The sequence below is a fragment of the Oryctolagus cuniculus genome, chromosome 11 (assembly GCF_051225735.1).
Source record: "Oryctolagus cuniculus isolate XC-2025 breed Fujian yellow rabbit chromosome 11, ASM5122573v1, whole genome shotgun sequence".
NCBI classification, from domain to species: Eukaryota; Metazoa; Chordata; class Mammalia; order Lagomorpha; family Leporidae; genus Oryctolagus; species Oryctolagus cuniculus.
Window position 1 is genome coordinate 1,123,280 of NC_142877.1, and position 22,653 is coordinate 1,145,932.

At 63.2% G+C, this 22,653-nt stretch overlaps 1 protein-coding gene across 2 annotated transcripts in view; it reads right to left on the reverse strand.

Annotated features, from left to right (window-relative positions):
- The window catches only part of OSBPL2 (oxysterol binding protein like 2), a 43,921-nt gene that overhangs the window by 14,127 nt on the left and 7,141 nt on the right, over window positions 1–22,653 (reverse strand). The window contains exons 2-6 of one of the 2 annotated variants that reach the window (XM_089306937.1): window positions 17,398–17,641; window positions 12,410–12,554; window positions 10,046–10,121; window positions 4,852–4,986; window positions 4,018–4,115 (exon numbers count right to left, since the gene is read on the reverse strand). In XM_089306937.1, the coding sequence (XP_089163063.1) occupies window positions 4,018–4,115; window positions 4,852–4,986; window positions 10,046–10,121; window positions 12,410–12,554; window positions 17,398–17,434 (491 nt within the window). In that variant the 5' untranslated portion in view covers window positions 17,435–17,641. Of the gene's footprint in view, window positions 1–4,017; window positions 4,116–4,851; window positions 4,987–10,045; window positions 10,122–12,409; window positions 12,555–17,397; window positions 17,642–22,653 lie in introns of those variants that run through there. The other variant, XM_051842436.3, reaches the window with a different exon arrangement.

Sequence of the window (22,653 nt, forward strand, 5' to 3'; positions counted from 1 at the left end):
TCAACCCTGAATTCAGTGCCCGGGGCAGGTTAAGAACCGGGCCGACCCGTCTCAGCTGGCGTCTGGGGCTGTTCCTATCTCTTAATCTGGGTGCCTCTTTTCCTTAAACAGCGGTCGACGCCTGACCCCACCGGAGCATCTGGGTTCACATCCCACCACTGCGTGGGCCCGCGCTCACCTTGTGGGCAGCGGCAGGTGGTTCACGTAGCTGGGTCCCTGCACCCTCAAGGGACCTGACCGAGCTCTGGGCCCTGGCTTCAGCCTGGCCCAGCCCCAGCTTCTGAGACCCTCTGGGGGGCATACCCACAGGTGGGAGCTCTCTGTCTGTCTGTCTGTCCCTGTTTCTTTCTTCCAAATAAATAAAAATAAAAACATAGAACTCTTTTTGTTCTGGTCTGTTCTTCAAGATACTTTAATATTTCTCTTTTGAAAGAACCTTATTAATTTATTTGAAAGGCAGAGTGACAGAGAGGGAGGAGACAGAAACCTCGCGTCCTCACTCCTCACACGGCTACAACACCCAGGGCCGGGCCGGGCCGAGTCCAGGGGCCAGGCGTTCTCTCCAGGTCACCCTGGGACCCCTGCTGCCCCCATGGAAGACCTGGACAAAGTTCCGGGCGCACAGCTTCAGCCTGCCCAGTAACAGCAGTTGTGGCCATGCGGGAACGAACCACCAGATACAAAGATCTTCCTGTCTCTCCTTTCTCTCTTAACTTTCAAATAAATAACTCTTTTTTAAAATTTTATTTTTTTGACAGGCAGAGTGGACAGTGAAAGAGAGAGAGAGACAGAGAGAAAGGTCCTCCTTTGCCGTTGGTTCACCCTCCAATGGCCGCCGCGGCCGGCACACTGCGGCCGGCGCACCGCGCTGATCCGATGGCAGGAGCCAGGTGCTTCTCCTGGTCTCCCATGGGGTGCATGCAGGGCCCAAGCACTTGGGCCATCCTCCACTGCCCTCCCTGGCCACAGCAGAGAGCTGGCCTGGAAGAGGGGCAACCGGGACAGAATCCAGCGCCCCGACCGGGACTAGAACCCGGTGTGCCGGCGCCACAAGGCAGAGGATTAGCCTAGTGAGCCGTGGCGCCAGCCTCAAATAAATAACTCTTAAAAAAAAAAAAAAAAGAGCAGGACTGGGCCACACAGCTCCCCAGAGCTGCCAAATCAAACCAAGACCTCCAGACATCCCCAGCCCCACCAAGCCGAGGTGAGAGGGGCCAGCAGCAGAGCCCTGAGAATCAGAGACCCTGGCCCCAGCGCCTGCGCACAGGAGGCCCGCATCACCGTGGTAACACCCCTTCCCCATGGGCAGAAAACCAGCACCAGCAACGCGTGGGCTGAACCCCGGGCGGAGGCCTCCAGGCCCAGGCAGCCCCGGCACGCACTCACCACCGGGGGGCTCCCGGTCACCAACTGTGCAACAAAGGCCCCACGACAGTGCCCTGTGATTCCAAAGCATCTGTGCTTCTCTGAGTTTAACGAAAAAAAGCTGCAGATTAAACCATGCCATGCAGGAGCTGGCGTGTGGCACCGGGGGTAGAGCCACCGCCCAGACGCCGGCGTTCCACAGGGCGGCAGCAGGAGACCCGGCGCCCTGCTCGTGCACTTGGGAAGCAGCAGAGGGTGGCCCAGTGCACGGCAGGCCAGAGGCTCCGGGCCGCAGTCACCGCGGCCACCGGGCGTGAGGCAGCAGATGGAGGTAGCTCTCTCTAACTCGACCTTTCAGACAGATACATACATTAAAACACACACACACGTTACAGAAACGCTACACTGTGAAACGTGTCTTACCACCAAGGAGACACTGAGTAGACAACCTCAGCACCCCGGAGTGACCCGGTGAGCCCAGCACACTGGTGAATGCCCCACATCGCACAGACGCGCACACAGACAGGTCCACTGAAACGTCGACAGTGACCGGCTTTCGGGCGTCACGTCTGATTTGTCTTTTCTACTTCTGTCGATATTGTGCTTTTTTTTTTTTTGACAGGCAGAGTGGACAGTGAGAGGGACAGAGAGAAAGGTCTTCCTTTGCCGTTGGTTCACCCTCCAATGGCTGCCGCGGCCAGCGCACCACACTGATCTGCAGCCAGGAGCCAGGTGCTTCCCCTGGTCTCCCATGGGGTGCAGGGCCCAAGCACCTGGGCCATCCTCCACTGCACTCCCGGGCCACAGCAGAGGGCTGGCCTGGAAGAGGGGCAACCGGGACAGAATCCGGCGCCCCGACCGGGACTAGAACCCGGGGTGCCGGCACTACAGGTGGAGGATTAGCCTAGTGAGCTGCGGCGCCGGCTGATATTGTACATTTTCTATAAAGATCATATTCTTGTAATTAAAAGCAGACTTGACTTAAATAAAATACTCCAGGGAAAAACCAATTAACTAGAATTCAGTCAGAGGCGGCATTTTGGCAGGACTTCCCTTTCCACAGAAAACAAGATGACGGGGCCAGCGCTGCAGCGCAGCAGGTAAAGCCACAGCCCACAGTGCTGCCATCCCATGTGGGCGCCAGTTCGAGTCCCAGCTGCTCCACTTCCGACCCAGCTCCCGGCTGATGGCCTGGGAAAGCAGCAGAGGGTGGCCCAAGTACTTGGGTCCCTGCACCCGCGCGGGAGACCTGGAGGAAGCTCCTGGCTCCTGGCTTTGGCCTGGCCCAGCCCTGGCTGTTGAAGTCATCTGGGGAGTGACCCAGCAGAAGGAAGACCTCTCTGTCTCCCCCTCTCTCCGTGTAACTCAAATAAATAAATAAGTGTTTAATTAAAAAAAGCCAAGATGACGAGGGAGCCCTCCCTCCACCCGCCTGCTGGCTCCTGTGCTGTCGTCCGTCCAAACCTCCACCCCTGTGGCAGAGCGGGCTGCAGGTGCTGGGCTCCACCCCTCTGGGAGGGGCCCAGGACACAGCAGACCCTGCTCTCCGAGCCCCGCTCGCTCCTCACCACCTTCCTGGGCCCATAAACCTCCCCAGCAGCCTGGGGACCAGGAGAGGGCAGGACCGAGAGTCCCAGATGCCAGCCCTCCGTCCCGCGCCTCGGCCACGCCGCGCTGCCCTCTGCTTGTGACACTGTGGGGGCGGGGGGAGGTTCCCTCCAGGCTCCAGGCCAGTCCTGAGCAGTGCTGCCCACTGCATGTCCTGAGCCAGTCTTTTTAAAGATTTATGTATTTATTTGCAAGTCAGCGTTACAGAGAGGAGAGGCAGAGAGAGAGAGAGAGAGAGAGGGGTCTTCTATCCGCTGGTTCACTCCCCAATTGGCTGCAACAGCTGGAGCTGGGCCGATCTGAAGCCAGGAGCCAGGAGCTTCCTCCAGGCGGGTGCAGGGCCCCAGGACTTGGGCATCCTCCACTGCTTCCCCAGGCCACAGCAGAGAGACAGATTGGAAGAAGAGCAGCCAGGTCTCGAACCGGCGCCCATATGGGATGCCGGCACTGCAGGTGAGGGCATTAACCGGCTGCGCCACAGCGCCGGCCCCGAGCCAGTCTGTGGACGTCCGCATGGTGACCACAAGGACGAGGCTGGAAGGTGGGGAGGAGGTGCAGCCTGAAGGGCTCCGGCGGGGGGGCGCTGCTCATGAGAATCTCGCGGGGGCGCCGTGCTCTGGGGGCCGCTCGTCCGCCCCGCCCGAGCCCCACAGCTCCCGCGGTGCCCTTGTTCCCCCCCCCGACACCTGCCCTTCCAGCACCCACACCGAGATGCCTGGGGAAACGGCCTAGTGTCACTGCGTACTGTCTACTTCCACTTTAGTTCACTGCTTGACCCATGTCACACACGTGCCCGCGTCCGTGGACGTCACAGCCACTCCTGACTCCGAGGCATCGGAGGCGCCACTTCCAGCTCTGCTGCCGTCACGAGGGGTTGGTGGCACCATCAGCACCACGCTCCACGTACGTGCCACGTCTCCTCCCTGGCCACAGCATTCCAGAGCCGGCAGGGGGACGCGCCCCAGCCCGACCCTCCCAGGCCCGGGGGCTCCCCGACGGCCGGCACCTGCCACTGACAAGCGCTCGCGGCGGCCTCTTCCTTACCTGACGAGTTCGTACGTCTCTCCCAAGAGCGGGTTGAAGGGTTTGCCCGTCCTCTCCCACTGGGAAGCCACAGCCGACACCGCAAACGCAGCCACGGACTGCAAACGAGGCACAGGACCAGGAGGAGCGACTCAGCGCGGAGCGCCCGCGGCACTCGGCGTCTGTCACCCCCTCTGCGACGTGTCAGCTCCCCACCGGCCCCACGCTCTGTGCCACGGGACGTCCGGGGATGCTGCCCCTCCCCCAGCTCCTCAAAGCCCCCCGAAGAACCACACTCGCTTCTCTCATCAGGCTCGGCTCTGCCTGGCACGCGCTGCGGCACGCTGTCTGCCTGCCTCACACACACACCCCCCGAGGACACAGCTGCACATACATGTGCCCACGGACTCAAACACATGTACACATGTGCATACACACGTGCACCTGCACACAACACAGTGCACCCACACACAAGTGTGCAACACACGTGTAGCCATGCATGCATTCACACACGCATCCACACATACATACATGCAGCCGCACACACAAATGTGTGCACATGCATACACACCCTGCATACACATGAATTCACACATTCCAGTACACACTTGCACGTGTGCCCACATACACAAACGTGCACACACATTTACATGGGTGTGACGTGCACTCACACACACACACACACACACACACTCATGCAAGCAGAAATGCACATGCTACTGTGGCCACAGTCACACGTCCAAGGACACACACGTGCACACACACCCCTGCACACGCCACACACGCACACAGCCTAGGAAGCCAGCACCAGGCTGCGCAGACACGCGCCGCCGGCCCCGACCGCCACGCACACACCTGCATCCTGTCCAGGGCCTGGGGCTGCCGGGAGGCCTGGTGCACGAGGTACACGTGCTCCATGTACTCTGTGATCCGCTGCAGGAAGCTCAAGGGCTCGTTGAAGGCGATGGGCATCGTGATCTTCGACAGCTCCTGGGGAGGCCTGCTCTTACCTCCCGGGCTCCTGGGAGGCCTGTTCTCACCTCCCGGCCTCCTGGGAGACCTGCTCTTACCTCCCGGGCTCCTGGGGAGACCTGCTCTTACCTCCCGGGCTCCTGGGAGGCCTGTTCTCACCTCCCGGCCTCCTGGGAGGCCTGTTCTCACCTCCCGGCCTCCTGGGAGGCCTGCTCTCACCTCCCCAGCCCCGGGCCTCACACGGCCCCACGCGCACAGTCACTGCACGGAGCTGCAGAATCCGGCCCTGGGCGGGATCGAGATGGCGCAGACCCTCTGGGGTTGCCAGCTGCCCTTGGCACTCCTGCCCCAGGGGCCTCGCTCAGCAGCTTCCGTCCGACCCCATGTGGAGCCACTGCCCAGCCCAGAGAGGCCTCCCCCGCGTCCTCGCCACGCCCCCAGGCCACTACCCCAAACCCAACCCGCGGTGCGCAGGCAGCCTGGGCAGGAGCCACCGCCGGCCACCTGCAGCTGTCCCTCCCCACTCCATTTCCACATTGGGCACCAAACGCAAGCTTCCCTCACATCAACAAAGACGGCCAAGATGCTCACAGCCCGCGTCCCACACGGCAGTGCCTGGCTTAATCCCCGGCTCTGGGAGGCAGTAGTGATGGTTTAAGTAGTTGGGTTCCTGCCACCCCTGAGGGAGAGCTGGCCCGGGCTCCCGGCTCCTGGCCCAGCCTGGCTGTTGTGGGCGTCAGAGGAACTGACTTCAGATGGGAGCTCTCGCCGTCTCGCCTTCTGTCTCTGCCTCTCAAACACATTCTTCAGACTGTTTTAAAGGGGCCGGTGCCACGGCCCAGCAGCTTCCCTGCGCCCCAGGCTCAGCACCGTACCCGAGTGGCTGCTCTGACCCAGCCCGCCTCCCCCATGCACCTGGGAAGGCAGTGGAGGTGGCCCACGTACTTGAGCCCCTGCCACCCACATGGGAGAGCCCGAGGGACTACAGACTCCTGGCTTTAGCAGGGCCCAGACCTGGCCACTGTGGCCATTCGGGGAATAAACCAGCAGACGGAAGACTCTCTCTCCTTTCTCTGCTGCTCCGCATTTCACGTAAATAAACCTTTAAAAACACGATCGTAAGTCACCTGGTTTCCACTGCCCCCAGAGTGACACTGCAGTGCCCTGGGCGGCAGGCAACGGCTCAAGTGACGGTCCCGGCCACCCCCACGTCCCCAGATCCAGCTCTGGCCTGGCCTGGCCGTCACCACAGGGCCCGGGCAGTGAACCAGTGGCTGCGGGCTCTGCCTGTGAATGTCTCTCTCTCCTCCTCCCTGTGTCTCAAATTAATCAATCAATTAATTAAAATTAAACTTTAAAAAGCAGAGCCCAGGCCCAGCAGTAACACTTCCAGAGCCCGCGGGCATCTGCTCCAAACCTGCAGGCACAAGGTGGGCTGTGGCTCCCGCTCCCTGAGCCCCCAGCCCAGGGGAGGGGTCACGTGCAGCCAGCCTCTGACTGTTTCTAGGGAGGATGGACTTTGACAGAGAAGGCAGGAGGGCGGCCAGGAAGAGGCACAGCTGCTGTCGGCAGGACAGGACCTTCAGAGAGGCCAGGGCCGGGGCGGCTGAAGCAAAGGTGGGGAGGCGGAGTGAGAGGCGGGGGCAGGAGGGGCCCAGGTGAGAGCTGTCGCGGCCGCTGGGACCAGAACAGGCTGTGGCGCCCGTGCTGAGGGCCCTGCGCCCCTGCCCGCAGCATGGGGGCAAAGTGACCCTCTGAGTGCTGTGGCGGCACTCCGGGAGGCCCTGGGCCCTGCTCACACACTGCCACCCACAGACCACCCCTGAGGCCGGGGCAGGGGCAGGGGCAGGGGCAGGAGCGGTGAGGCTGCCTCTGCAGAGCAGGGCGGGACGAGAGCCCGGGACCCCAGCTGCCTCGCGAGGAGGGGGCGGGAGACGTGGGTGCTGAGGAGACTCAAGAGTGGAGAGAAGCAGACATAACCTGCGGTTTTTACCCCGGACGAGAGCTAACTTCCCTTCCACGAGCTGACGACGCCACAGCTGGCGGCAGCTGGGGCCAGAGAAGCCGGCGGTGGGCAGGGAAGAAGCAGCGCCAAGCGCAGGAGACGCTGGCCTGCTCAGCTGGGGAGACCAGCGCTCCCCACGCCGCGGGCAAGGCTCGGAGCCCAGGCCCCACCCCTGCTGCTGGCCGGACACCACGCGCAGCCTGCGGGTCCCGCCGTGGGCAGCAAAGCTCCACACCCGATGACCTCTGGGCGGCCTGGGCGGACATCATGCAGGGCTGGCTCCCACAGCACCGCAAAACTCAGCCACGACCAGAAGTGACCCAAATTTCCAGCAACAGGACACCGGTCCAGAAAACCGCAGGGCGGCCGTGTGAGGGCGGAACAGCTTCACAGAGAGAGAGACCCACACAGAAGCCTCTCCCCGCCCCACCCCACATGTGTTTCGCTCTGCCTTTCAAGCAGATAAAAACAAAAATAAGCATTTAGAAATGGGGCCAGCACTGTAGTGCAGCAGGCTAAGCCTCTGCCTGAGGCAAGAGCAGCCCACACGGGCGCCAGTTCCTGTCCCGGCTGCTCCACTTCTGATTCAGCTCCCTGCTGTGGCCTGGGAAAGCACTGGAAGATGCCCAAGTCCTTGGGCCCTGCACCCACATGGGAGACCCGGAAGAAGCTCTGCCCGTGGCGGTCAATTGGGGAGTGAACCAGAGGATGGAAGACCTTTCTCTCCATCTCTCCCTCTCAAATAAATACATAAAATCTGAGAGGAACGAAGGAATGAAAGAAGGAAGAGAAAAGAAAAAAAAAGAAGAGAGAGAGAGAGAAAGAACAAACGAGCTATCTAACATCAAAAATTAAATGAACAAGCCTACCTGGTTCCCTCTCTGGCATAATCACCCAGAGAAGAATGACCCCGGCTGATTTTATTTTTTAAATATTTACTTATTTGAAGGCAGAGTGACAGAAACAGAAGAAGAGACAGACACAGAGCATTTTCTGTGTGCTGCTTCATTCCCCAAACGGCCACAACAGCCAGGGCTGAGCCAGGCGCTCCACCTGAGTCTCCCAGGCCCATCGGCAGGAAGCTGAACCGGAAGTGTGGAGTAACCGGGACTCGGACCAGGCACTCCGATTTGGGATGCCAGCGGCTCACCCCACTGTGCCACAGCACCCACTGTGCCACAGCACCGGCCCCCAGACGACTTCACAGCTCAGTGATCTGAGATGTTCCCTAAGGACACAAAGAACCACAGAAGCCAACAGACACACGTGGGACAAGGTAAACGTGTCACATCTGGGTGCAGCACCCTGGCAACCGGCCAGTGAGGAGGGAGACACTGCCAGGACACGCCTGCCTTCACGAATCTGAAGCAAAGTTGAAACGAACAAAAACAAGGTTCCCAGCTCGACGCCTGAAGAGACCCAGAAACAGGACCCACGGCCCCCAGCTGCAGCCCGGCCGTGGCCCTGACAGCGGCCGATTCCGGAACCGGGACAGGAAATGTGCGGGGTGAGCCTGGGCGTCTTCTCAAGGATCAGAACTGCCTGGCAGAGGCCTCCAATGACCAAAGACGGGGCAACTGGACTGGCAGATGCCTGACAGGGTTCATCTCCGGGCCAGCCAGCCAGCCAGAGGTGCCTGTCGGTCCGAAACAGTCGACATCTCAGCAAAAACCGCTGGTAGAAGAGCGAACTCCACACGCGTGGTTTTAGACGCCAGCACACGGGTCCATGTGCACACGGCACAGCACACACTCGTCCAGCTCGAGAGCCGACGGGGTGGGGGACACAGCCGGCCGGGGTCCTGCCTCCTGAGCCTCAGAAGGGTCCTTGGGCGGAGGCAAGGAGAAGGCGGGGGGACCCAGGGGTCCCCAGGAGCCTGAAAGCTGGGGTTCACGGCAGGCGGGGCTCCCCCGCAGGGGCTCCCGAAGCCAACAGCCCAGCAACCTGAACGAGGCACCGAGGACCACGCTGACTGCACCCGGGAACACAGGTGAACGGGGGGAGGGACGCCACCCTGCTGGCAGGGGCACGCGTGCCCGGCCCTGGGGAAGCACGTGTGCCCGGCCCTGGGAGCACCTGTTGCACACACCCACTTGCACGCTTGTTTTCCTGCTCTATTTGTTCCCTTCCTGTTAGACACATTTAAGTGTTCTGTGTTTTTTTTTAATTTGAGAAGCAGAGAGATCCCAACCGCTGGTCCACTCTCAACGGCTGGGGCGGGGCCGGCCGGAGGGAGGAGCTGGGAGCTCAGCCGGGGTCTCCCCGAGCATCAGCAGGAAGCTGGAGTCGGGGGCTGGGACCACGGCTCACACCTGGCACTCCGATGTGGGATGCGTGCGCGGGGCGAACACCTGCCCTGGTCATCACCGCGACGTCACGCTCCACACACACACAGCGCATTCTCCTACGCAAGCACAGTGCCCGCACGGAGGACGCGCAGGGGTGCGCTCCGGGCTCGGGGATGGGCGCCAGTGCCCGCACGGAGGACGCGCAGGGGTGTGCTCTGGGCTCGGGGACGAGCGCCAGTGCCCGCACGGAGGACGCGCAGGGGTGCACTCTGGGCTCGGGGACGAGCGCCAGTGCCCGCACGGAGGACGCGCAGGGGTGCGCTCCGGGCTCGGGGACCGGCGCCAGTGCCCGCACGGAGGACGCGCAGGGGTGTGCTCTGGGCTCGGGGACGGGCGCCAGTGCCTGCACGGAGGACGCGCAGGGGTACACTCTGGGCTCAGGGACAAGCGCCAGTGCCCGCACGGAGGACGCGCAGGGGTGCACTCTGGGCTCGGGGACGAGCGCCAGTGCCCGCACGGAGGACGCGCAGGGGTGCACTCTGGGCTCAGGGACAAGCGCCAGTGCCTGCACAGAGGACGCGCAGGGGTGCACTCTGGGCTCGGGGACGAGCGCCAGTGCCCGCACGGAGGACGCGCAGGGGTGCACTCTGGGCTCAGGGACAAGCGCCAGTGCCCGCACGGAGGACGCGCAGGGGTGCACCCTGGGCTCGGGGACGAGCGCCAGTGCCCGCACGGAGGACGCGCAGGGGTGCACCCTGGGCTCGGGGACGAGCCCTCCGCTCACCAGGCCAATGCACTTCTTCAGGATGCTCCAGACGCTGAAGTCGCTCCGGGTGAACATCGGGGCGGGCAGGCAGGTCCTGTGAGGGCGGCAAGGCCACACGCATGTCACCGCACCGCACACAGACGGCCCGCCTCAGTGTGTCACAGCTGAACACTGGCACCTCTACTCGGAGCCGGGCCTCTGGGACGGCTGTGACGGCTGGGAGTCCTGGACCCCTGCAGCCACACCGTGTGTCCTCCTCCAAAGTGGGGGAGGAGGACACACCTGCTGCCCCCCTCGGGGCCTCCTGCCTGCCCCAGAGGCAGCCGCCTGGGGCAGGACAAGGACAGAGGCCAGGCCGAGGGGTTGCTAAGAACCTGTTCCTAAGGCGCAACCCCTCAGGCCACCTCCACCAGTGACGGGGCCCTGCAGTCACCTCCACACGAGACCTGCACCCCCAACCCGCTCCCAGCTGACTGGGCGGGAGGGCCTGGGCTCCCTCCTGGGAACGGGGGCAGAAGAGGCCCTGTCTCCCGCTGGGAGGCGGGCGTCTGGGTGCAGATGTAAGGATTGCGGGGAGGTGTACACTCACAGACGCTGCGCACTCACAGCCGGGGGACCTGGACCGACCCTCCGACCACGGAGAGCACGGGCCCTCGCCCACGCCAGGTCCCACGCGGTCCACCAGGGCACGCGCTTACTTCAGAAGCGAGCGGGAGCTCGGCGGGCATTCGGCTGCCGGAAGGAACGCTTGGCGCCTCTGTGCCGTCTTCCAGACTCTGCTGGAACACTCTGGCTGCCGCACGTGGCAAATTGCAAGGGGCCCCACCAGGAGGGGCACAAGGCTCTTCCGAGGGTCGGGAAGTTGGGGGAGGGGCTGAGGATATGACCTTTGGGCGAAAAACAGGAGCAGGAACAAGAGCCGAGACAGGAGTGGGGAGTGGCCCAGGCCAGGGGGCAGCGTGGACAGGAGGGGGGAGTGGGCCCAGGCCAGGGGGCAGCGTGGACAGGAGGGGGGAGTGGCCCAGGCCAGGGGGCAGCATGGACAGGAGGGGGAGTGGGCCCAGGCCAGGGGGCAGCGTGGACAGGAGGGGGGAGTGGGCCCAGGCCAGGGGGCAGCGTGGACAGGAGGGGGGAGTGGGCCCAGGCCAGGGGGCAGCGTGGACAGGAGGGGGGAGTGGGCCCAGGCCAGGGGGCAGCGTGGACAGGAAGGGGGAGTGGGCCCAGGCCAGGGGGCAGCGTGGACAGGAAGGGGGAGTGGGCCCAGGCCAGGGGGCAGCGTGGACAGGAGCACACGGCACAGCAGAGAGCACAGGGCAAGAGGACGGGAGGCTGCTGGCCTCGTCCTGTGAGCACGGCGAGCCCACTGCCCACTGCCCAGCCCGGACGCCTCTGTGAGGGCAGGAGGCCGCTTGGCGCCACGCGGCCCCAGGAGTGCAAGGCCAGTGGCGAGTTTCCGGCAGAGCGTGGAGGCGGTGCCATCAGATGTGGTTTTGGAAAATGCCCCTGCACACAGCCGGAGCAGAAAGGGAGAGGGAAGAACAGGGGCGGCCACGCGGGGTGGGGGCAGTGGGCTGGCACGTGGCGGGCAGGCAGAGAACCAAGCACCCAGACGCACGGAGGCCGGCCAGAGCGGCAGAGAGGCACCAGGTGAGACCGGGGTGTCCCTGGCTCACTGCGGGCGTCCAGGTACCAGGGCTGTGCACTGGGGAGGGGCGGCAGTGGAGGCCGAGGCCAGGGAGAGGCCCGGGGCCCTGGACAGGCCCTGGGCGCAGGAGGCCAAGGGCGTGAATGGGGCAACGTAGGGTAAGGGAGGTGTCCGAGTGGGCCCATCCCACACACGCTGAAGGGGCTCCCTGCGGCCAGAGCCCCACCCTCTCCCCACCCGTGCCCGTCCTGCTTCTGTTTCCGAGACTGACGGCAGCTCGCGGGCCACTGTCGGCACAGGGAAATGAACAGGCGGGGGGAAACGCACGTCCTCTGTGAGCGCTCAACCAGCCCCGTGCCTGAGGGTCAGGGGACCACGCACGGCGGAAGGCAGAGGGGCAGCGTGGAGGACGGGCGGACGCGCACACCACCAGCCAGGCCTGCTGCCGGCGCCCTCGGCAGAACCTGCACTGCCCCTCCACACCCGCGAGTGCCCACGGCCACCTCCCTCGAGTGCCGAAGACAGGGAGGGGAGCGACCCCATCGCCGCACGGGAGTCGCGGGCGCACAGCATCATGCATGCAGAGGGGCGTGGAGTCGGCACCCTGCGGGGCAGACGCTGCGCGTGCCTGGAGGAGCCGGCCAGGACCCCAGCGAGGTTGGCGGGGCCCTCGCTCCAGGCTCGTGGGAGCCGAGGGTGCGGTGCACCGCGGGAAGCTGAACACGTGCAGCGCATACCTGTGTTTCTGAATTCCGTTCTCTGGAGGGGGCCTCTCCCCAGCCTTCCCAGTCCTCCCGCTCCTGCTCCTGTCCAGGTCAACCATCCCGGTGACTTTCTGATTTGCCTCGGAAAATTCCCCGGAGGAGTTGTCAGAATCAAAGCCTGTGCGAGACAAGACAGCAGTCATGGCCGCGGGGCTGGAGGAGTGCGGAGTCGTGAGAGCCCCGCAGGCCACGAGGGCACCGCAGGCCACGAGGGCACCGCAGGCCACGAGCACACCACAGGCCACGAGGGCACCATAGGCCATGAGCACACCGTAGGCCATGAGGGCACCACAGGTGACCAAGGGCACCGCAGGCCATGAGCACACCACAGGCCACGAGGGCACCGCAGGCCACAAGGGCACCACAGACCACCAAGGGCACCACAGACCACCGAGGGCACCAGAGACCACCAAGGGCACTGCACTGCACCATCACACTCCACACCCCAGGAAGGGAGGCCAGGCAGAGGGGCCGCACTGTGGAGCACAAGACTGAGCCACTGCTCCTGCCACCACAGCCCACGTCACAGCGCTGGTTCAAGTCCCGGCTGCTCTGTTTCTGGTATGGCTCCCGTACATGCACCAGGAAGGCAGTGGACACTGGCCCGCGTACCTGGTGCAGCGCGAGGTCTGGACGGAGTTCCCAGGCCCTGGGGAGTGACCCTGGGACTGCAGACCCTCCCTCTCTCTGTCACTCTTTCACATCAGCCTAAAAGGAGCGGCCGGCGAGAGCTTCTGCAGCTCCCGTTCGTTCCAGCAGGGCTCCACCTGCCGTCACGTGGGCAGGGACTCACACCCTGCTGGGTGGGTCACCTCCTCAGGTGCAGTGTGCTGTGTGCAAGCTCGAACCACGGCTCCAGGGCAGGAGACCCCCGCAGGGCACGACCACTGCAACACAGTACATGTGAGCACCCCACGTGCATGACCACATGTGGCCATGTGACTACCACAGTACACGCATGACCACACTCACAACCACAGCACTCGTGACCATCACAGCACACGTGACCATCACAGCACACACATGACCACCACAGTACACACGACCATTGCAGCACACACATGACCACCACAGTACACACGACCATCGCAGCACACACATGACCACCACAGTACACACGACCATTGCAGCACACACATGACCATCGCAGCACACACATGACCATTGCAGCACACACATGACCATCGCAGCACACACGACCATCGCAGCACACACATGACCACCACAGTACACACAACCACCACAGTACACACACGTCCATCACAGTACACACATGGTCACCACAGCACACACATGGCTGTCACGGTACACATATGACCATCACAGTACATGCACAACCATACTCATAATCACAGTACTTGCATACCACCACAGCACATGTGGCTGTCACAGCACACACATGGCCATCACAGTGTACATGTGACCACCACAGCACACGTGACCACAGCAGTGTGTGCGTGACCGTGGCACACTCACGAGCACCACAGGATGTGTGACCACTGCAGCACACACACGTGCCTGGCTACGGAAGGAATGAGGAGTGAGCGTGGAGGGTGCTCCGTGGAACTCGGGTGTCCACACGTGCACAGCCACACGGCACCCCCGCACCACGAGCCCAGGGTGCCGGGCGGCGCTCCACCGCGAACAAGCCGCCGTGAGAGCGCCATGCTCAGCTCCGGGGGCTGCTCTGGGGCCGGTTCAGCAGGCGACGTGCTGGACCACGAACCTGACACTGCAGAGGCCGAGGCACCCACAGAGGACGGCGGGCTGGGGGGCAGGCGGGCAGCGGCGGTCGGACCTGCAGCCGAGCCCAGGGAGTAGGAAAGCACCCGACTGCCACCCCCCACGCCTGCAGGGCTCAAAGACACGGCATCGAGAGATGCCTCAGACGGGGAGCACGTGGCACACAGACGGGGGAACACGTGTCACACGCAGACGGGGGACACGTGTCACATGCAGACTGGGGGACACGTGTGTCACATGCAGACTGGGGGACATGTGTCACACACAGACTGGGGGACACGTGACACACAGACTGGGGGACATGTGTCACACACAGACTGGGGGACACGTGACACACAGACTGGGGGACGTGTCACACACAGACTGGGGGACACGTGACACACAGACTGGGGGACGTGTGACACACAGACTGGGGGACATGTGACACGCAGACTGGGGAACACGTGTCACATGCAGACTGGGGGACACGTGTCACATGGGAACACGTGTCAAACGCAGACTGGGGGAGCACGTGTCACACAGACTGGGGGAACACGTGTCACACGCAGACTGGGGGAGCACGTGTCACATGCAGACTGGGGGACACGTGACACACAGACTGGGGAACATGTGTCATATGCAGACTGGGGGACATGTGTCACACGCAGACTGGGGAACGTGTCACACGCAGACAGGGAACATGTGTCACATGCAGACTGGGGGACACGGGACACACAGACTGGGGAACGTGTCACACACAGACTGGGGAAAACGTGACACGCACACTGGGGGAACACGTGTCACGTGCAGACTGGGGAACATGTGTCACGCGCAGACTGGGGAACACGTGTCACGTGTGAACTGGACAGCCCGTGTCACACTGGACTTTGGAAGGATCCCACTGACACAGCTGTCACCTCTGATTCTGGCTTCGCTGTGCCCCGGGGGAAGCCACAGTGGAGACACCGGGGCTGCGGGAAGCTCTGTGCCTGCTGACGCCGTCACAGGACCTCGCAGGCCAGGTCCTGCCTCCAGATCAGCCGGGGCCCGAGCGCCGGCCACACGGCACCAGGCAAGCAGAGGAGGAACCGAGCGCACGCCGGGGGCCCTGGTCCCGCACACAGAGCGAGCAGTCCCCTGCGATGCGACGAGTTCGTTCAACAACCGCTTCCCCGAGAGGGGGCTCAGAGCTCCCGCCCTCGAGGCGCCCCCCCCCCCCCCCCCGCTCTGCTCCCGAGCCGAAGGGCGGAGGTGGGACGCGACTATTTCCTCGCACACAGCCGTCGCGGGAGAAGCACCGCGTGGCGGGGGGCGTCGCCATACCTGCCCTCGGCTGCCCCGGGACGGTGGCGCCCACCCAAACCCAGTCACCAAGAGCACGAGTCAGCTCCGGGGAGGCCGCAGGGGCTGACGCGGGAGGTTCTGGATTCGCACCCACAGCAGGGCAGGGGTCCGCGGGCAGAGCTGAGCAGGACCTGACTGAGGGTCCGGGGACAAAACTCCCAGCAGCACCCAGGAAGGCGCAGCGGCAGCGGGGCACGGCGGCTCGCACGTCCCGGAGCTGCCGGCCTACCTCCGCCCCGGAGAGGCCAAGGGGCGCCCTGGGGCCGCCGAGCTGCCTGGCCAGACAGTGGGCACTCCCGGGCGCGCCGCATGAGGTGACCGGGAGAGAGCCCCACGGGGCAGCAGCCGAGGGAGGAGCAGCCGGAGGCTCTGCCCACTGGGGGCTCCCGAGCGCCTGGTTCTGTCTCGAGCTGAGGCTGAGGAAGCAGCGTCGTCGCCAAGTCACGGACACCCGGAACGGCGGCGGCCGCGGGCTCTGAGGGACGGAGGTGCCCACAGCCCTAACACCCGTTGTCCGCCAGCCTCTCAGTGCCGGGGCAGTCCCAGCATCATACATGCCGGTGCCCACATGGTCTGCAGCCCCCAGCGTCACACACGCATGTGCCCACACGGTCTGCAGCCCCCAGCGTCACACACGCATGTGCCCACACAGTCCTTACAGCCCCCAGCGTCACACACGCATGTGCCTGCACGGTCCCTGCAGCCCCCAGCGTCACACACGCATGTGCCTGCACGGTCCCTGCAGCCCCCAGTGACACACACGCATGTGCCCACACAGTCCTTACAGCCCCCAGCATCACACACGCATGTGCCTGCACAGTCCCTGCAGCCCCCAGCGTCACACACGCATGTGCCCACACAGTCCCTACAGCCCCCAGCGTCATACACGCATGTGCCCACACAGTCCTTACAGCCCCCAGCATCACACACGCATGTGCCTGCACGGTCCCTGCAGCCCCCAGTGTCACACACGCATGTGCCCACACAGTCCCTACAGCCCTCAGCGTCACACACGCATGTGCCCACACAGTCCTTACAGCCCCCAGCATCACACACGCATGTGCCTGCACGGTCCCTGCAGCCCCCAGTGTCACACACGCATGTGCCCACACAGTCCCTACAGCCCCCAGCGTCACACACGCATGTGCCCACACAGTCCTTACAGCCCCCAGCATCACACACGCATGTGCCTGCACGGTCCCTGCAGCCTCCAGTGTCACACACGCATGTGCCCACACAGTCCCTACAGCCCCCAGCGTCACACACGCATGTGCCCACACAGTCCCTACAGCCCCCAGTGTCACACACGCATGTGCCCACACAGTCCCTACAGCCCCCAGTGTCACACACGCATGTGCCCGCACGGTCCCTACAGCCCCTAGCGTCACACACGCATGTGCCCACACAGTCCTTACAGCCCCCAGCATCACACACGCATGTGCCCGCACCGTCTCTGCAGCCCCCAGCATCACACACGCATGTGCCTGCACCGTCTCTGCAGCCCCCAGTGTTACACACGCATGTGCCCGCACGGTCCCTGAAGCCCCCAGTGTCACACACGCATGTGCCCGCACCGTCTCTGCAGCCCCCAGTGTCACAAACGCATGTGCCTGCACGGTCTCTACTCAGCATGGCCATGCAGGAACCAACTTGAGACGTGGCAGCCGTGGGGAAGCAAACACATGCCCGGCAGGACTGCACGCCTCACACAGCCCGGACAAGACAGGAGCCCGGCGGTGCCGAAGAGCCGACCTCTCACCCCCGCTCTCCTCGTGAGGACGGGGACGCCTGCTCATGCACACGCCCTCCACGTGCCCACGGCTGGGCCCGCGGTCGCCGAGGGGGCCATGTCACGGGGCCCCTGATTCCCGCCCCGCGCTGCGGCCCCGGCTCACCTGTGACAGCGTCGAAGAACTCTTCCTCGCCGTTCATGCTGCAGGGTGGCCGCGGCTGCCCTGGCGGGCGGCCTCCTACTCGGTCATCGCAGCCAAGCTGCAGCGGCAGGGCTCGGCAGGGCTCAGCAGGGCGGCAGGGCTCAGCAGGGCTCGGCAGGGCTCAGCAGGGCGGCAGGGCTCAGCAGGGCTCGGCAGGGCGGCACGTCACGCCATGGACCTCTCCTCGGGAAGAAGCCGGCCGATCCTGCAGGTGTAAGGGGAAACACTTGACACACTCAGCTTCCAGAAGGGTCCCGGTTTACAAACGCTTTTTTTTTTTTTTTTTTTTTTTTTTTTTTTTTTTTTTTTTGACAGGCAGAGTGGACAGTGAGAGAGAGAGACAGAGAGAAAGGTCTTCCTTTGCCGTTGGTTCACCCTCCAATGGCCGCCGCGGCCGGCGCGCTGCGGCCAGCGCACCGCGCTGATCCGATGGCAGGAGCCAGGAGCCAGGTGCTTTTCCTGGTCTCCCATGGGGTGCAGGGCCCAAGCACCTGGGCCATCCTCCACTGCACTCCCTGGCCACAGCAGAGGGCTGGCCTGGAAGAGGGGCAACCGGGACAGAATCCGGCGCCCCGACCGGGACTAGAACCCGGTGTGCCGGCGCCGCTAGGCGGAGGATTAGCCTAGTGAGCCGCGGCGCCGGCTCTACAAACGCTTTTTAAACACCCATACGCCACTCCTGAAATCAATCCCAACGACATCTAAGCAAAGAAATGAATGATCTCACGATGCACACGCGACTTCAAGGTCAATCAACGATTCAGGAGGTCATCACCACTTGGGGGCTGCACCCCAGAGCAACAGGTGGGAGGAGACGTTCATCTGGGAGCGGAGGGCAGGTGCAGGACGCAGCGCCCCCAACAGCCCCCGAGTCTCCCCAGAACCTCGGTCACTGCTCCACACCTGCCTCCAGCAGCTGCCACTCCCACGCGTACAGATCAGCTGCCGCAGCATAAACTGGGTACGCGTCGTTCTCCCGAAGTCCTCTTCAATGTGACTTCAGCACGTGGGCCCTACCGGGAAGGTGCGAGGGCCCGGACAGCCCCGGGGAGGACCCAGGGCCACAGAAGTGAAGACAAACGAGCACAGGACAACAGTGGACAGGCCAGCCGGCCCCTCCTCCCTCCCCACTTGCAGAGCCCAGAAAGGCAGCAGCTGCATCGGTCGCACCCTGCTTCTTCCCTTTCCCTCCTCCTCCCCTCCACATGCCCAAGGGGGGAGGAACAAGGGATTCTGGGAAGCCTGAGCCTCCCCCATAACAAGGGATTTAATTCCCAGCACCACCTTCTGTGTTGCCCCACCATAAACTGTCATTAAGAAACAAACCAAATTTTTCCCATTTAAAAAGAAAAAAAGAAATCGGGCCCCTCACTAAGCGATGCCCTGCATTGCCTGCGCACTGGAGGGGCCCAGCAAGAGACCCCCGCCCCAGGCAGGTCTCGGCCTTGCACCCCAGCCTCCAGCACTGTCAGAAACACATCTCCAACCAAGTAACAAAAAAGGCAGGGTGCAGCAGGTCAAACCACGGCCTGTGACACTGGACCCATCTGAGTACCAGTTTAAGCCTTGGCTGTCCACTTCTGACCCAGCTCCCTGCTGTGGCCTTGGAAAGCAGGGGAGGACGGCCCGAGTGCTTGGGCCCCTGCACCCACGCAGGACACTCGGATGGAGTTCCAGGCTCCTGGCTTCAGGCTGGCCTAGCCCCGGCCACTGAGGTGTGAACCAATGGATAGAAGATTCTCGGGCTGGTGCTGTGGTGCAGCGGGTTAACACCCTGGCCTGCGGTGCTGGCATCCATATGGGCGCTGGTTCTAGTCCCGGCTGCTCCACTTCCCATCCAGCTCCCTGCTATGGCCTGGGAAAGCAGTGGAAGATGACCCAAGTGCTTGGGCCCTGCACCCACGTGGGAGACCTGAAGGAAGCTCCTGGCTTCGGATCAGCTCAGCTCCAGCCATTGCAGCCAATTGGGGAGTGAACCAGCGGATGGAAGACCTCTCTCTCTCTCTAATTCTGACTTTCAAAGTAACAAAATAAAGAAGGAAGGAAGGAAGGAAGGAAGGAAGGAAGGAAGGAAGGAGGGAAGGAGGGAAGGAGGGAAGGAGGGAAGGAGGGAAGGAGGGAAGGAGGGAAGGAGGGAAGGAGGGAAGGAGGGAAGGAGGGAAGGAGGGAAGGAGGGAAGGAGGGAAGGAGGGAAGGAGGGAAGGAGGGAAGGAGGGAAGGAGGGAAGGAAGGAAGGAAGGAAGGAAGGAATTAACTGGTCACCTCCGGATGACGCCAGGAGACTCCTGGCCCCTGCCCTGCCTCCCGCACCATCTGTGCCCTGTGTCGCCAGGTGATGAGCAGATCTCACTTGACAGAAGGGCTCCCGCAGATCAGAGGAGGACCCAGAGTACGCCAGGCTCATCACTGCCCACACAGTGGATGTGTGTCCCAGGGAGGACCACGGCGCGACCCACACTGGCTTCACCCACGCACGTCAGGGTGCGGAACACAAAGCCACACCGAGCCCGTCTGGGACACGGGCGGCCACAGCCAGCCTTACAGCCCGCTCAGCAGTGAGCGGCGCAGGACAGCGACGGGCGCGGAGGCAGGACTCGCTCCCGGTGCAGGCTCTATAAAGGGCACAACCAGCAAGACCCAGACGGGACGCAGCCCTGCTTCAACAAACAAGCTGCAGAGAGAGAGAGGTGGGATGGAGTGATGGTGTCACGGCTGTACGTGACCGTCAGGGCTGACCACACACTTTCAGTATGTGCAGTTCAGTGAATGTCAGCGACATTTCAGAAAGGACACACACAGGGGCCGGCACTGTGGCACAGCAGGTAAAGCCGCCACCTGCACTGCCGACATCCCACGTGGGCACCAGTTCAAGTCCCGGCTGCTCCACTTCCGATCCAGCTCTCTGTCATGGCCTGGGAAGGCAGTGGAGGATGGCCCAAGTGCTTGGGCCCCTGTACCCGCATGGGAGACCCAGAGGAAGCTCCTGGCTCCTGGCTTGGCATCAGCCCAGTTCCAGACATTGCGGCCAACTGGGGAGTGAACCAGAGGATGGAAGACCTCTCTCTCTCTGCCCCTCCTTCTCTCTCTGTGTAACTCTTTCAAATAAATAAACAACCCTTTTATTAAAAAAAAAAAAAGACACATAAAGAAAGAAAATGAAGAAAAAACACACAGAGTGGTGCTGTGGTGCAGTGGGTCAGGCTGCCGCGTGCGACATGAGAGTCCCACACCAGAGCTCAGGGCCGAGCTCAGAGGCCCACTTCCCAGCCGGCTCCCCGCCGCAGCTCCACGGAGGCAGACGATGGCGCAAGCCCCTGGTTCCAGGCCCCACCCGGGAGACCTGATGGGATTCCTGGCATGAATTCTGGATTCAGCCTGGCCCCGCTCCATCTACTGTAGCCATTTAGGGAAAGAGCCAGTGCACAGAAGATAGCTCTGGTCTCTTGCTCTCCGTGTCTGTCTCTGCCACTCTGCCTCTCAAAAAAATAAATTAATGAATCTTAAAAAGAAAAAATAGGGGGGCAGCGCTGTGGCACAGCAAATTAAAGCCCTGGCCTGAAGCTCCAGCATCCCATGGGGGCGCCGGTTCAAGTCCCGGCTGCTCCTCTTCCGATCCAGCTCTCTGCTGTGGCCTGGGAAAGCAGTGGAAGATGGCCCGGGTGCTTGGGCCCTGCACCCGCGTGGGAGACCTGGAGGAAGCTCCTGGCTCCTGGCTTCAGAACAGCACAGGTCCAGCCGTTGTGGCCATCAGGGGAGGGAATGTGCGGATGGAAGACCTCTCTCTCTCTCTCTCTCTCTCTCTCTCTGCCTCTCCTTCTCTCTGTGTAACTGTTTCAAATAAATAAATCAATCAAAAAAAAAAAGGCTACTCTGTGGAAGTCACGGAAAGCTCGACCAAAACTTGGGGAAAATCTCTGGGGTGGGGCAGAAGACACTGGCTCAGACACAAAGACGTGGCCCTGGTCAGGCAACTGGGACGCCTACAGTGCCTGCCTGCCCCGCTCCTGCCCCGCACACCAGGGATCCCACTCTGCAGGGCGGTGGAGGCCCACGGGCCCCGGGCGGGCAGTGCCTGGGCCTGGGAGGTCAGAGCCACAGCGTGGCCACCCCGTGAGTGCCCTGCCTGCCGCCTTTCAGCCTTCCCAGGGTCACTTCGTGCGGGAAACCCACTTGGCCACCTGGCCACTGTGCCAACAAAACAAAAGGGCACAGAGTCTCCGCTCCCAGCACTCAGGCGCCGTGGGAATCTCCGACCCGCCGGGGGCCGAGGCTGCCGCTGGCCACAGGTGCACTGTGGAGGTGTGAGGGGGCGGAGCCTCACGCCGCCTCCCTCAGCCAGGTGACGGGGAGTCCACTGCACAGCAAAGCCCGAGGCCACGTGGGGCCGCGCGTCCCAGCCCCCAGGGGAGGGTGCCAGGCCTCTGGTGTCAGAGCCGGGCCCTTCCAGCTCATCTCACAGTGCAGGCAGGCTCCCGAAACCCGGCTCGGGGACAGAGGCCGGCAGGCCACGCCCATCCTTTATTCCCACCCAGCACCTCTGGGCCTCGGCTGCTGTCCTTCAGCCCCGTCCCTGCCGGAGTCCGGGGAGCTCTCACAGATTCTGCACACGCCCAGAGCCAAATCAACGCCCCGCGTCCCTGCACCAGAGCCCGCAGGGAGAGCGGCGAGTGTGGCGCGCACCTGACACCCACTTGGCGCCCTGGCAAGGACTCTGCGAAGAGACCGAAGAGACCGGGGTGGCCTTTCTGAACACCAGCTCCTGCTCGAGCGAGACACGACAGGTCTGAGTGTCCGCCAAGTCTCGGGGGCGCGCTTCTGAAACAAGCCTGCCTCGGCTGGGGCTACAAGCAGTCCCCACGTCAGCCACCTGACGCTGCACACGACCCCAAGCCACGTCAGCTGAGCCACAGGCTTCAGCCGGAGCGGCCGCCACGTCCACACTGGCCGAGCGAGTTTAGCCGGCACCACGGAAGGACCTTCTGGATTCTGTTAGGGAGACACGCTCTGGACTGGAGAGGGCAAGCCCGCCCTCGGCCGCGTGGCCCGGGGGTGTACTCGCCCGCCAGCAGGGGGCCTGTGAGCACAGCCCGGGAGCCCACACTGCCCTGGCCGAGCCCACTGCCAAGACTGGCTCCCTCAAGTGGTTTTCTCGGCTCACCACTACACAGTGAGTGCGAGAAACATCGCACACTTCAAGGAGCAATCGCACGTGCAGGA